At 42.1% G+C, this 15723-nt stretch overlaps 1 protein-coding gene across 7 annotated transcripts in view; it reads right to left on the bottom strand.

The window, feature by feature from the left end:
- Nucleotides 1–15723, bottom strand: part of ABLIM2 (actin binding LIM protein family member 2) — a 129258-nt gene that overhangs the window by 92848 nt on the left and 20687 nt on the right. For 5 of the 7 annotated variants that reach the window (XM_064711714.1, XM_064711716.1, XM_064711715.1 and 2 more), the window contains exons 1-2: nucleotides 9370–9426; nucleotides 57–200 (exon numbers count right to left, since the gene is read on the bottom strand). In XM_064711714.1, coding sequence (XP_064567784.1) covers nucleotides 57–200; nucleotides 9370–9406 — 181 coding nt within the window. In that variant the 5' untranslated portion in view covers nucleotides 9407–9426. Of the gene's footprint in view, nucleotides 1–56; nucleotides 201–7746; nucleotides 7876–9369; nucleotides 9427–15723 lie in introns of those variants that run through there. The other 2 variants (XM_064711713.1, XM_064711712.1) reach the window with 2 other exon arrangements.

Genomic DNA, 15723 nt, shown 5'->3' with positions numbered 1-15723 from the left:
ACTAAGCCACACACCATTGCTAATGCCCTACTCATAGAAGCAGCAGTCACACTTACCTTTGCAAACAAAGCATTTAATATGGAAATATTTGTTCTGAACTCTCAAAACTTCTCCTTTGCATGGTTTTCCACAGGTGTTGCAGAGAATTGCAGTACTGGATGGCTTCTCCAGCTGGCTATGTACAGCCTGTGGTTGTGAAACTGCAGGAGAAAACAAAAAGCAGAGCATTTTAAAGGCCATAGATGCATCTTCTGTAAGATCTACAAGCAATGACAATTAACACTTAGGACAAATCAGCTCAAGCAGAGTAAAATTTGAACTTCTGGGATTGGCCAGCACAGGAGAAAAGATCTGCCAAAAGGAGTTGAGCCAAGCCAACCCTGTTATTTCATAACTTTGAGAGCTTTTGACTGGACACACTTCAAGCATAAATCAGAATTCCCTTTAAAAGAAAGAATCCACATAATCAAGTCTTGAGAGCCTCTGCCTGAATTTCAAAAAATGCTTTGTCATATTTTCTCTTCAAGAAATCAAATAATAGAGATAAAAGCTATAGTTTTTATTCAAAATATCTTTAATGGGACTTGGTAACTCTTACACTGTGAGCTACTGATCTTTAAAGTTCACATTAAATGCCTTTTTTAACTGATTTTAAAATTTAAGTTTTGAATAGTTCTGAAACATTGACATCCCTGTAAATAGCACACATATCTGACCATTAACCAAAGTTTTTTGTCATTTTGTAAGGAAACCACGATTTCAAGAGGTTAGGTTAACCTAGGTTAGTGAAAATTAGGTGAATTAAAAATTTGCTGCCATCTTGTGATGTAAATTAGAAATTGCATTTATTGTGCTGCTGATAACATGAGATAAGTAGAAATCTCAATGTGTTATGTGGAACAGGTGAGATATGACCTTATTCTTGCAGTCCTGCTGCAGCACTTGCATCAATATTTTATCAGTGTACTTAGGAGTCAAGAGAGGAAACATCAAGGCAGTTAATTATACAGGAGCTGCACTGTAACTCAACACATCTGGCTTTTTCCCTGGGTGAAGAACTAATAACAGGAAAGCATATAAAGCATTTCAAGTAAATGACATATTTAATGACATTTTCCTCTGTAATCTGGCATGCTTACTCAAAGGCTGGATTGCTTATTTCACAGTGATTTTGCTTATATTTTAGCTACAAAATAAACTCACCAACCAACCACTCAAGATGGAGCAATGTCTCATATGCCAATAGGCTTAAGCAAAAAAGGCCTTTCCACATCCACTGAGTTGAAGGAGTCAGTATTTCATTAAGATGCTAAGCTTCCCTCCCACACACTCTTCCAGGGGACTTGCTGCAAGTTTTACCCAAAACAGCACTTTCTACTCCTGCAACTGAAGTGGTTTGGGTTTGTTGTTTTACCCAGAAGATACATGGGCTTGAGCTTCTCATGACATTATTCACCACCAACTAGCATTTTGCCTTGTCTGCTAAAATTACACATTCTGTGATGGTCAAAAAGTCCTGCTCAAGGCATTGTGAACTTTGGAGCAATTACTGAAGGCCTGGTTATAATTAAGGATATCTCCAATAAAAACAATATAAGCATGACAGGCAACTGGAAGTTTACAGAAAGGCAGATGCTCAAACTTACACAGAGCAAAAAGGACAGATCATTCAGGCTACTATGAGGGTCTAATTTATTCCTCAAATAAAAACAGAGGAAACTCTGAACTTTGCAATACTTTACTTTTGACACAAGAATCTCTCTGTACTGTAACCTGCCCAAAATAAACGACCCACCCAGGAAAAGAATCAACCCTGTAAGAAAACAAAACAAAGTATTTTCCTGAGATAGTTACTAGAATAGCAGCTAAAAGCGCAGCTGTAAATAAAGGCTTGCTCTCTCCAGATTTGCTAACAAGTATCAAATTTGTAGTATACATTTCATGAAAGACTTAAAAGGAGCCAGAATATTCGGGCCTAAAGAGTCGCATTTGAAATATAATTTTTGATTGGAACAATTAAACAATTGACTTTTCCTCACACTCAACTATTGCCCTGTTCCAGCCTTCCAGAGCAGCATCCCTCCAGAGGCGTCTATGCCTGGCCAGCACAGAGAGCTGCCAGCTCATGCTGTGCTGAGTCCCACAGGGCAGAGGAACCCTGCTCAGCAATTCCAGGCTCAGGAATTCCAGCCCAGGGCAGAGCAGGGCCAGGAGGAACCAGAGCCCTGCCCTCCAAACACCCCCTTCCCTAAAGGGACAACAGCCTCCCATTTCCAGAGAAAACACTGCTTTTCTATTTGCTTTCCTGCCCCTGGGAGTCCAATGCCGCACTTTTTGCAAAGCGGAATAACACTGAAAACTGTTGCAAAGTTGAGGTTTTTTTGGTTTCTGGCAATGGTTGCAAGCTGAAAACGTGACAGAAAACAGAAAAATTTGTTTCCCATGATGTATTTGGTGCTCAGTATCCAGAGCTACAGGGCAGGACTTCACACATTTCCTTCCCTTTGTGTTTCTGAATTAAGGTTTGGAATTAAAAACTCTATAACTCAGCTCTAAAAGAAATTTTAAAAGGAAAATATTTAGGTTTGGGATTTTTTAAAAAATTCTTCTTTGAAATTTCTTCTGGAATTTTTCTATTAATTTTGAAGCAACACAAAGCATATTTAAAATATACACTGCAGACAAAGAAGTAATTATTTTTCTTTTCTGTCAGTTCAGAACTGAGCTACTAAGTACTTCACACAACCCCAGTGGGAATACAGTGCCTCTGAGATCATTACAAAGAGGTCCTTCTGAAGACAGTTTGAAACACTTACTCTTCCATCTAGCAGAATAATATAATTAATCAAATATTAGTTTGTATTTTAAGACATTGACACATAATATGGTTTAAGTTGAAATTTCAACTGCTGACAATTCTGAGAAACTAATTCTATTAGGGAACTTCACATTTTAACGTACATTTCAAACCATATTTAAGGAGATAAGTTTACATGGCAATTTTCAGCACTCTACCTTTATGTCTTTATGTATCAAAATCAGCCTTTGAAGCAGCAGAAGAAACAATCAACATGTTTAATAAGTGAAATAATGAATTACTGATGGAATGTAATGATCTGAGACTACTCATCAGATCATAACTAACTAAAGAGTTCATTAAAAATTAAATGCTTCCATTTTACCCCACTTAGTAGAAATTTCCTTCTTAACTTTATGCTACTTTTTCTAAACCAAAATACAACTGAATACCTGATTCCTCTAAATTTGCCTTTCTCCCAGACTACATTCTTCTCCAGCAGAGGTGTCCTCATTAATCCTTAAACCCTAAAAGGATCTGACTGCACTCACTTTTTGACAAGGACAAAAACTGGCAAGGAATGAACGATTTCCACAGTTTCCACAGGACTTCTTTGTGCAAGACTTGTCTGCTGGGGACATTACTGCCAATATTCTTGCCAACTGTCCAGTGCTCGCACATCTCTGATGTCAAGACTCAGACTGTCTCCACCAGGCTACACAGCAAATAATTCTGCTTAGCTCTGGACCAAGTGGGGCACATTAACCAGCAACAGTTTGCAGAAGAATTGTCAGATAAGATAAACTCCTCAGGCTCACTTCTATACTGCTTATTCTAGAGGTGCACTTGCTGCATGTACCATGGGGAAGGAGGACAGTGGCATTGCTTATTATTAAAGCTGCATTATCACCTTATAGCTGCTGTAAAGTGATGCCTTCAGCGTGCTTATAACTTTTGCAGATTCACAGAATATCCTGAGTTGGAAGGGACTGACAGGGATCACCAAGTACAACTCTTGGCCCTACACAGGACCATCCTATGAATAACAATATTTGCCTGAGAGCTTTGCCAAACTTTACCCATTCACATGAACATTACTCACATTTGATGCTCTCAAACTCATTTCTTCACGGAAAATTTCAGACAAAATGTTTAAGCTTTTTATAAAGGTGAAAAAAGTTAGTATACAATACATTGGTTTTCTACATGAAAAAGAAAGCAGAGCAGCTTGCTTTTGGAAGTATTTGGATCAAAGGCTGCAGCCTGACCTTGGTGAACACTGTGACAGGTACACTGGATCCAAAATCCACAGTTTGTGGTAAAAATCCATCCCTTTGACTAAGCCCAGCTCCTTTGTCATTGCTAGACTAAGCAGGATTTAACAGCTCTGGGGACTGGGTTAAGGTGCCAGAGATAAGGAAAAGATTTAGGTGGGACAGGAACACTTTGGAAGCAGAGCAAGAGAAGCTGATGGTGGTGACAGAAGGGAGAGGATCCACAAGTCCCTGGTCATGCTCTGCTCAGGAGCCTGGGATAGAAAATGTCACCTCCTCTCTGCTGTGAGCAAACAGCCCAGGGAAAATCAAACTCGTGGCAAAAGAACCAGTCTAGGATTGCTCTGTGCAGAAGACAACAAACACCTTTGCCATCAGGCTCTCCAACAGCTAAATGAGAAACCCTCATGGCAGATTACAGACCTGATGAAGAAACATGTCCAGAAATGCTTTTTCCAGTTTGTTGTGTTTTGTTTCAACTCTGCACAGGAACCCACAGAAGCCATTCCTGAGCTTGGAAATCAAGTACTGAAAATTAAGAAGTTTCATGCTTAAGAATGTACATTTAATCTGGAATCAAACCTCAACTTTAATAACACAGACTTCCACTTTCTGTGTTTACTATACAGACATAGTTAAGGCCACATAACTCATTTGTGTCTCATTATTTAACTCTGTTCTAAAAAAACAGTTTAATAGATTTACTGCTCTTGGTGATTAAAGAAGCCCAAAGTGATAGAGGGCCAAATGACACAATTTGATAGTATAATCTCAGAATCCTTGAATGATTTGGGTTGGAAGGGACTTTAAAGGTCACCTAGTTCCAACCCTCCTGCATTGGGAGGGGCACCTTCCTCTACACTATGTTGCTCAAAGCCCCATCCAACCTGTCCTTCTGTGATGTTGACATTTTAATGAGTACTATGACCTAAAGAAAGATGGAATTTGAGTGGAGAGACAAAATTAATGAGAAAAGAAATTTTATTCCTAATATTTGCAATCCCCCCCAGTTACCTGTCAATGCAGGGAAAGCAGTAATTCGTTGGTAATTCCTCACTAAGGTTCCTGGAGGGATAGTGCAGAACCAGAGACTAAAGGCAACAATGAAAGGAAAAAAAAGGGCCTGGGGGGTGGGGAGGCACCTTCCCTCTCCTTTCTGTGGGTTATTCTGGTGCTTTTATTATTGTGTTCTGGAAGCTGGGATAAAAAAGTGCAAGCCTTTCATTTCAGGCTCATACAAATAAAGTATCATTGGCCTGCAACAGCAACCCTCCATCAGCAGAAAAGATACAACAATTTTCATTAGCAACTATCAGCACTACAGCTCCTCTGTAAATCCACCACCTTTTGCTTCATGAGATGAAAACATATTTTTGAGTGGAAAAAATATTAGACATCAATATTTTAAACTGTAATTATAAGCTGTTTAGTTCATAATAATGTTCAGTGTTTTAGATAAAGGCAAAGGCCACATTCCAACTCTGAACCAAAACCACACAGCACTGATAAGAGATGTTATTCTGCAAGAAGGTATTACCAGCAAATTATCTTTGCATTGACACATAAACCTTTCAACTCTATAGCTACAGATGGCTACTGAAAATCAAAATAAACAAATATGGGACCAAATTCCATTTACTCACTAAGGATTTGAGAAACAGGACAAAACTATGGATTGCTGTTATGCTCTATCAAGTGACTTGGGGAGGGTGAGGTTCACAGAAGCCCAGAGGAGAATTAAATTTGCAATCTTCCTGGAGCAGGATTAAAGAAGATGCACACAAGTACTGCTGGAATTAGAGATTGGAGTTTAGGTTGTTGTTTTAACAAACCCTTCTTCTGTCAACTGAGTCAAAACACTCAGGGCTGAATTTAAAAACATACAGATGAAAACAAAGGAAAGAAGCATTTAAGTGCTTCTATATATCTCAGCATTATTCCCACTGCAGAGCTGGCCTCTGCTCTCTCCCTGTCTCATCTCTGTGTTTAAAATCCAGTGATGAGGAGCTGTGCTGATGTGAGGATAACACAGAAATATACAATACAGTAATACATGCCGTAATCAGAGAGCTACATGCATGTCAGCTGTACATTCAATTTAGAAAAGGGGGTTGGTTGTTTTTTTTCCCCTAAGAACCAGTGATTCATAATGGAGCCTTCTGGGGGCCTGAGACCCCAGTGGCCCTTTCCACAGAAAAGATGAGAAAAAGAGTAATTGTGTAATGGGAACTCCAAAAGCTCTTCCCATCCATCCTGCCCACCCCACTCAGCCAGAGCAATTCCCTGGCCCAGCCCTGCCTAAGGAGTGGACACTTTAGATGTTCTGGAACAGAACATTAAGTAACTGATGGCAACCTGGTTTACCCTGTCTCTCAATTAGCGCCTTGTGTTAAGTGACTTCACAAATCTGTTTCCCTGGTTTACAGTGCCTTCTCAATAAAGTGCCCTGTTCTTCTGTACGTTTCACGAGAAACCAGAAGATCAGGAGGATAAAGGGAAAGAAGTTTTGCTGTCAATGTCCATACTATGTGGTCCCTTAAGCCAGCCAGCTGACCACGCAGAGGGCTGAGGTGTCCCCAGGCCAGCACACAAACTCACTCCCTTGGCCAATAGTGCTTCTCTGCACCAAGAGGGTCTGGCATCCCCCCAGGAGTGCTCACTGCTCTTTCCAAAACCTCTTTGGGGGCTCCTACAGCAAAGCACTGTTACTTCTCTCTTTAGTTCCTCTATTATAAGAAAAAATATCCACCAAATTTAATAAATTGCTACATCAACATGTCTCAATTTAATTCTTTCACACTGTCCAAAAATACAAAGTAAAATGCTTGAAGAATCATGTCCCTTTTTGAAATGTATACCTGCTTCTAGTACATAGAAGCAACCCCTCCTACAGTGCCTTTCCAAGGCATCCCTTTTCCAGCACTTCCTACTCATCATCATCAAAACAGAAACCCACAGCTGATACAGGACAGGCACACAGCACAACTGAGCTGACCTCTGCTTTTTACCACCAATTACAAGAGTTTCTGGGACCAGAGGCGAAAGAGAGGTGTTTCCAACAAGATGTGAATAAACCATGCACAAGAGGTGCAACACAGCTCGAGTATTCACACAAGAGTTTAAAATCTCACCATATGCTCTGTGCTAAATTCATATCACACAAACAAACCTAGCATAAGCTAACCTCCTGCCCTCATTATTACAATAAAATATTTACTGAATTCAAATACAGTTCATAAAAATCTCTGCTGAGTTTGAATAACTACAACTGCAGTATTGTAAAGGCTATTTTTGTACAGGTTTAGGCAGATTGCAATGAGATAGGATTAGAAACAATGCTCCAAGATAACTGCATAAAGAAATAGGGGCTATTTTCGCATTATAGTCTAATATAAACTCTGAAGTCAATCTCAATTTAAAAAAACGAGGAAAGTTTTCAATCAGAGCTGTCAGCTAACTACCAGAATCAGTATAATTTCCAAATCACCATTCATATGAATAAAAGAACACAAAGCACAATTTACAATTAACCATCTTTTCCCAGTCTGCTGTGTTTCCAGATAAACACCGAGCTGCTATTCTCACGGCAGCATCAGTGATTTAGTTACCACAGCCCCAGGTGAAAAACTGGAGTCATTTCAAGTCTAGGCTGACCAGAATGTCACCACACTGTACCTGTATCTTCGGGCATTCCTGCATTAATTCCCTCCCAGAGGAGCAATTCCCGCAGGAGCGCTGCTGTTGCCGCGGGGAGCGGGATCCTCAGCGAGCGCCGCCACCACGGCTGTGTCACCCACCGCTGTCACCGCCGCCACCACGGCTGTGTCACCCACCGCCGCCACCACCGCTGCCACCGAGCGCAGCCGGGTCAGGTGGCGCCTGCCGCACCCCCGCACAGGCGGGAGCGGGGCCAACCTCGCCGTCACCGCCGGGCAAAAATAGCGACCTCCAGAAGCCGAAATATTGTCACGTACATGGGGGGTGGCACCGCTGTCCCGTGGGGACCGGATGCGGGACGTGCCAGCAAGGGGTGAGTTTGCATCAGGTGACAGCACAGCCCCGGACAGCTTGCTGGCCACCTGGGGAGAAAGGCTAAAAGAACTAAAACCTGCAAACTCCTTGTTGTAAATTATAAATACAGGCTGAGGTAGCAGGGAACCCCCTTAGACACCCCCAAACACAGCGGTCCCTTCCCCCGGTGCAGGAGGGCACAGCGCTGATGGCAGCGGGAGAGGATGAAAGCAGTGAGATGCTCCCACTGTGCAATACCTGACAGCCAAAAATCCCCTGCTTGCTCAGATGGAGTTGGAATGTGTAGCACTGGAATAACAGCGATGTGTTGAGCTATTTAAAGCACTGCATGGGAACAGAACGAGCACTTCTATAAGTACTGCAACTTCAGGAATCTATATGGTGAGGACACCGCTGCCCTGGGCCATGCCAGACATGGTCTATAACTGTAAATAGCCCTCAGCTGACATGGCCTGAGACCCAGAGCAGAGATCTGAAGATCCCAGGTTCTATACACTCAACCAAAGCTATGAACAACTCAATTTTAAAAAATCTTCTATATGCATTATCTTGCAGTAACTACCTTTTGGCGTGAAACTCTTATGTCAGCTTTTTATTTTGCTCAATATTGCTGTGCTGCCTGCATGAAGCCAAATCCATCCTCACACTCTTTTGGATCACCATCAGCCACCCTGGCTGAGCTCCCCAGATATCTGCAGGATTTGGCCTACTTAGTTTTTCCCAGCGGCTACTTCAGCTTGGCAGAAACACAAAAGGCACTTTGCTAAATGGCAACACTCTGAAGGCACGTAAATTAATAGGCAGGAAAAGTGAAAGGGCTTTCACTCTAACACAGCCTTTTCCCTCTGCTTGCCAGGCTCCCAAGGCTAAATGCTTGGCAACTTGCAACTTTAAGAAGAATTAACATTGTATGGTCACATTGCAGTCACACAGTGCACTGATTTGTATTTACAATTTGAGGTGTGATCCCTGAGCCTCCCCTGCAGTCTCGCCACTTGGTTACAGCAAAGGAGGAGCTCAGAGGATTTTCGTGGTGTTTCTGAGAAACTCCATCACCACTCATGGGCTTCACAGGCACAAAACATGAGGCCATTGCCCTTCATCAGCATGATGGGCTGAGTCATGATGGGCATGACAAGGGAGAGCAGTGGCAGCAGCACAGGCAGAGATCAGAGACCTCCTGCTGCAAATGATCCAGAAAACCGTGTCACTTTGTTGTCATTATATCACAAGAGTTCCACTGTCATTACAAGAGTTCCACATTACCAGAGTGTCGTACCTCCTTGATGTTCCTTGTAGGCATCTCATCTAAGCACTGGCTCTTCCTTGTCCTCACAGCAGCCAGTTGACTCCAGATCCCGTCAGCTAACCAATCCACTCTTTTATAACACTCTCCTTATTGGCTACAGCTGTGGCCTGTTAAAGCCAGGCCTGCTCCTAATCTTTAATAATTAACCCAGCTGCAACTCTTCAGGGGATAAGATTACTTTCTATACTGCCTTTATTTACATATATTCTATTCCCCTACATAGCTTAAACCTGATTTCTCACATCAACACACACCAAACACCTGTAACTCCACTGTTTTAACAGTAATAACAGCACACAGCCCTTGCTACAGAAAAGGACATGACACCTGGCTCCTCTTAAAATCTCAAGTGAAGTCCTGGTAGCCACAGCAGTGCTCTCAACCATCCTTTGTTCCAAGTTTGCTTTTTCCAATGTTACATTACCCAGGTCAATGCTGTTACCAACATCTTTGCAAACAGCAACGAATTTAGGCCACTCTGAAATGGATGAGCTGGTTGTAAAATCTTTATAACCTGTGGTATCATGAATTATAAAGGACATTTTAAAAAGATTTCAGACCTGTTCCTAATTAACTCACACTTTTTTACTGTACTCACTGCCCTCTTCCCAAGTGTAAGCTAAAGTGAATGTCAGTAGTAACTGGACTAGTTATAGTTTAGTTTTAGGTAGTTCCTGCAAGAAACAAGGAGTCAGACCTGATGATCCTCATGGGTCCTGTTCAGTTTGAGGTATTCCAATAACCCCATTCCTGTTCTTCACTGCACTTCATTAGGCCTATTTTGAGCTTTTTTCACAGTACAGGCTCTCAAACACCCCCATCCTCAAGTCCATGCATGAGGTAACACTTGTCATTAACTGCACAGCAACGAGCCACGTGCAGTCACCTTTAATTGACACACGTGTAAGCAGGGCAGAGACAGTGGGCTCCTGTACAAGGCACTGAAGTAAAGAACCTGCTCTAGCAGGGAGCTTGGACTGAATGAACTCCAGAGGCCCCTTCCAACCTCAACCACTCTGTGATTCTGTGAATCCTGCATATTTATGAAGCAGGAAAAATCAGACTGAGGATCCACTCTGAGCTCTGACAGGGAGCAGGCAGCTGTGTTTGCTCCAGAGGTAACTGGGTCATGAGTCCTGCTCTGCTCCTTGCTATCTCTTGGGAATAAAGAGCTTCTTCAGCCCTGAAATCCATGATGACAGCCTTGACTGCTGGCCAGCAAGTTGGATGAACAAAAGCAGAACTTTCCACTCCCAGCTCCTTTTTCCAGGGAGGACCTCTCTATGGCAGACCTAGATCCAGACCAAGCTGGCATTAGCCCCCTGTGCTTCCCCCAGCCAGAATGAAAGCACCATCCAATATTCTTCAGAAAACTGTGCACTCAAAAGAGTGAGCAGAAATCAAACATAAACCCTACAAAGCCTTCAGCAGAGATTCTATAACGGGAAATGTGGTGTATCAAACCTAAAAACAGGGTGCAAGAAAATCCTTAGAGAACTGAAAAAAACCAAACACTGCCCCATAATGAAGTGAGAGGACATTCAGAATGCAAAAGTGACCCAGGTCAGAGGACGAAGGGATAGGGTCTGGTTAGCAGCAGAGAGGCAATGAGAGGCACAGCAATGGTCCTGCAGGTCACACCCTCAGGAATGAACCCGCCAGCCCAGACTCTGCTGACCTTACAAACATCACAGGGACTGCCAGGAAAATGGAGCACACTTCAGATAAGGAAAGATCTGCTGAAGTAGAGGCCATAGGCTACAATTTAGCTCAGAGAAAACCTGTCATGTAATAAGGATAGGGCAAGTAATTAACAAAAGGTTAATAAAAGGTTTCTAAAAGGCACTACAAGGGACTTTTCACAGAAAGGGCTTCAGAAAGCAGGAGGGAAACTGTACACCCAGTGGTGAGCTAGGATAATGGGATGTATTGTATTAAGGGAAGGCATCCTGGCTGCAACAGAAAAGGTACTGTAACAAGAACCACCCAGGAAAAAAATCACATTTTATGGGAGGGAAATCAGAGAAGCAGAACAAGGCAATAAAAGTCAGTTGATGTGGCCAAAAATTGCACATGGTAGGCATGAGAATCAGAAAAACTCATTTATATCTTTGAATAAAGGAGGATTTAAACTACAATGTGATTTTGGCATTTAGGGGATCATGAGTGGTGCAAGAAAGATGGCACTTTGCAAAGTGCAAAGATGCCAAAATAATTTTTGGGTATTTCTTTTGGGACTAAATTGATGCAGGGAGAAGTTTTTGAAGGAAAGATTTTTCTGTGTGGGATGATGCTACATTCACACAAAGAGAGAAATAAATTACTAAATTTTAATTTACTATTATTAGTAATATTAGTTAATAACTAATATTAATATTATTATTAATTAGTAAATAATAATTCATTCATATATAAAATAATAAAAATATGAAATAAAATGAAATAAATTATATATGAACTTTAAACAATCCATTTAAATTGTTTGGATTTTTAATCAATGGAAATTTCAAGTGCTTAAATAGAGAGTAAACAAAAGTATTGCCTAAAGAATTAGATAGACTTAAAGGACTTCACTGGACTGCTCTCTTCTTAAAAGTAACACAGACATTGCCATAGTTCTTCCATCACCAGCTACCTAGATTACAAAATTATCAAATGACGATGTGGGTTGCGTGCTATCCAGGAAAAAAAAAAAAAAGATTCAACCACTCATGTGTTTCAATTGGAATCAATACATTTAACTTTGAAGGTTTCTTATCAAAAAAAAAAAAAAAAAAGCACACACTTCCCCCCCTCAAATGTCCCATTTTGAGAGTTAGGAGGCCTGATCTATGTCTAACAGAACTTGTGTGCCTGAATGGGCCACACACGTAAGTCCAAAGCTGCAAGGCTGGAAACCCCTCCTCAACACATCCAAAGGCAGGGCAAGCTGATTTTCCACTTCCCACCTCCCAGCTGTCCAAGGCTGACTGTGGGAAAGCACCTTTGGCTTCCACATGTGGTGGAAACAGCTGTGCGCGCTTGTTTGTGCTCGTGTCCTTTGTGAGTGTGGGGAGCAAGGGCTCAACTCAGTGTCACCCTGCAGATCTGAGCAGTTTCCATCTGAAGAGTTACCCTCCTTGTTTTCCAAGAAACAACAACTCTGTGACCCTCTCTGAATCCTTGTCACATTTGTTGGACGCACTCATCCCACAAGCCTGGGATGCCTTTCCAAACCCTGCAGCTCAGTCCAGCTATGGTGATGGCACACCCAGGACAGTTTAGAGATGGCCATGCAGAGACAGAGACCACACTGTGCAAAAAAGTCTGACTATCATCTTCAGACTGGGGCCACCTGAACAAGTGGCAAGGTGAGCTTAACACCAATAGATACAAAAAGCAGCCATGGGTGCAAATTCCTCGTCCTCAGAGGCTCAAGCAGCTGCAAGTCCAACCCTGGCGTTTGCACAGATAGCTCTGCTCAGGTTTACAAAGGAGAGAGACACTGAAAATCGTATTTAGGATCTGGAATTTAAATCCCAAGTGAAAAGCCCTGAAGAAGCAATTCTGTCCCAGAGGGGAGTGGAGATTTCAGACACATCCTCATCTGCAGCTCTCTGTGTCATGCTCACACACACAGCTCCCAGCACTTTAATCCTTGCCTTCAGCCCACAGGGACCATGCCAGAGAACATTTTTCTGCCTGCTTTCCAAATCCCATTCTCTGTGAAGGGATGTAGCTGCAAAGCAGCAGGTCACATTTAAATCCTGCTTAAATGCATTCATTTTGGTTGATGATCACTGAGGAATTTGTCAACAATGTGGAGTGCTGTTTTGAAAGCAAAAAAAAGAAGCCACCACTGGAAATGTGATGCTGTTACACTTAACCCTGTTCCCAGTAAAGTCCACCAGTAAAACCATTATTGATCTGGGTTAAAGACTTTCATCAGCATTCATTTCCTAATTCTGTCAAGTTTTGATCTTAGCAGCTGGTTCATCACAACCAGAAAGTTCAGCTTTTCCCCTCCCTGCCTGAGGTTACAATTTCCCATCAGTAACATCCAAAATGCAATTATGTCTCTGAGCTCACTTTAATACCAAGAAACAAAGCAGATTTTTTTCTTGGAGCGTGTCTAAATGAATGGATATTCTTTATTGCTCAGTTCCACCATAAGCACCTCCAAAATCTTAAGAAACAACTAAAAAAAAGTAAAATCACTGGATTCTCTATCTCTTCTGCACCTCCCTGTCTGCCTGATGATCACTTCTAGCACCTCCAGCAGTTACCCAAACCATATTCCTGCCAGTCCCCTCATCTTTAGGGCATTCTTTTTTGGAGAGCCGTGACCCAATACCAGAAACTGTCACTGTGGAGATATTTCCTGCCCCCAGGTCTGCAGCACCTGCTGGGTGTACCCCTGCTCTGCATCACTCTTCACTCTGGCATCTGCTCCATCTGTATCCTCCAAGGGGAGAGAGAGACAAGCACATTCCCTGGCCTGGAAATGAGCAAATGTTTGCAACTGGGGAAAAACAGTGTACAAGGAATTTCCACGGCTCATTTGTCTTTCCATTCCCTGGTACAAACAGAGTAATAATAACAACAGTGATGTTTGTTTGTTACAGCAACACCAAAAAGCAAAAGCAAGATTAAGTAACATAGAAAGCAACAGTTCATTTTGCTCAAGTTCATTTTGCTAGCCAAGCCACAATATATCACCCCCAATCATTAATGAATAAAATTTACTACCTTTCCAGTATATGAAATATATTTCTAAAAGAATTACAATTTGCAAAGGCTCTTCCCATTTTATGTTGTAGTCTACAGCATAAAAAATGTCTAAAATAGTTACTCCGAAATATAAAATTGAACTCCTGTTTTATTCGCTCTGTTTAATTTGGCATTAGAAAGGGATTAGTTCTTGTTTTATTGCAATCATAGAGTTAATTAAGATCTACATAGATATTGATGCTACTGTAGTTCTGGTGCTAAAAGTCACACTACCTCACACAGTGCAAATTAGTTATCTTTGGTGAATTTTTCACAGTGTAAGAATTTCTTCTTAGATTCAGTTACACCCATACAAATCTAATTCTGTTTCATCCCCATCAGACAAACCAGCACATTGCCGCCCTTTTCACATTCAGGCTACACAATTTCAGCAATCAATTATCTCCCAACACTGCATTCGTAGCAGAAATGTGTTACATTCACACCAACACGACTCCAGAGCCTTCAGTTACAGTGCTACTTCTTGCACAGTTCTGCAACTAACAGTTCTACTATCAACAAGAACATTTCTCAGGTATCTAGACAACTTGCTTTTAGACCAAGTTTTGAGTTGCTTAATTTGCAAACCACCACCTCATTCAGACAGCAAATGGGTTTCAGTTCAAAATAAATATTTTGTTCTGAAGCTTCATATTCACCTTTTACAGACAGAAGGGGAAGCAGCAACATCATCTGATAAAATCATGTCTTATGTGTAAAAAGAAAGATATTGCACAGCATTTTTCCCAGGTAATGTACAGAAATGCAATTCAGGGAGCACAGATGAAAATCCAATGCAAAATTCCACACTAACCTCTCTCCCCTGATTTCAACAGGGTTGAAACACAAGGTATCTTTATTGTGTCCAGTGAACAGCAATGTGGTCAGGAGATCCTGAAGCACGCTATTCCCCATCCAGCCACTGAAGCTGGTTAATGCCTCACACTCGACACAAAACACAATTAATGTAAAATTGTAACCAAGGCCTGGTGAACACGGAGAACCTTTACTTCTCTCTATCTCAAGAGAAGCCTTTACCTCTGTCCCTAACAGAGAGCCCTAGCAAGCCACTGCAATGTGGAGCTTGGCAGCCCCCTGGGCAGATGTAGGTCACTCCTCCTCCTCCCCCTCACAAAGGCAAGGAAACCAGGAGTCTCATCTGGCTGCAAGCTGCTCCAATTGCCAATAATCCCCCCAATTTGGGTCTTAATAACAACCTGCTAAGGCGGCAGTGACGCAGGACGCTGTCCCCTGACCTAGATGCCACCAGAGCCAGACTTGGGCTGCTGGGCCACCACAGACATGGCTCTTCCAGAACCCAGCTTGGGCCACAACACCTTCCAGCACATCCCCTCCTTGTGCCTGCCCAGCTCTGAGGCTGTTTGCATGTCAGAACTTAGGACATCCCTCTGGCTGTCTAGAACAGCCAAGACCCCTGCCAGGGGGCTCAGAAGCCCTGGCACAGAGCCCAAAACACCTGTGGTTTTGATTATAACCCGTAGAGCAAGTTACCAATGTTATATGAAGATCAGCAAGCCACAACAGTTTAAGTAGAATAATAG

Source organism: Zonotrichia leucophrys, chromosome 4, assembly GCF_028769735.1.
Source record: "Zonotrichia leucophrys gambelii isolate GWCS_2022_RI chromosome 4, RI_Zleu_2.0, whole genome shotgun sequence".
NCBI classification, from domain to species: Eukaryota; Metazoa; Chordata; class Aves; order Passeriformes; family Passerellidae; genus Zonotrichia; species Zonotrichia leucophrys.
The sequence above is the reverse complement of the archived record's forward strand: the minus strand, read 5'-3'. Positions and strand labels throughout refer to the sequence as shown.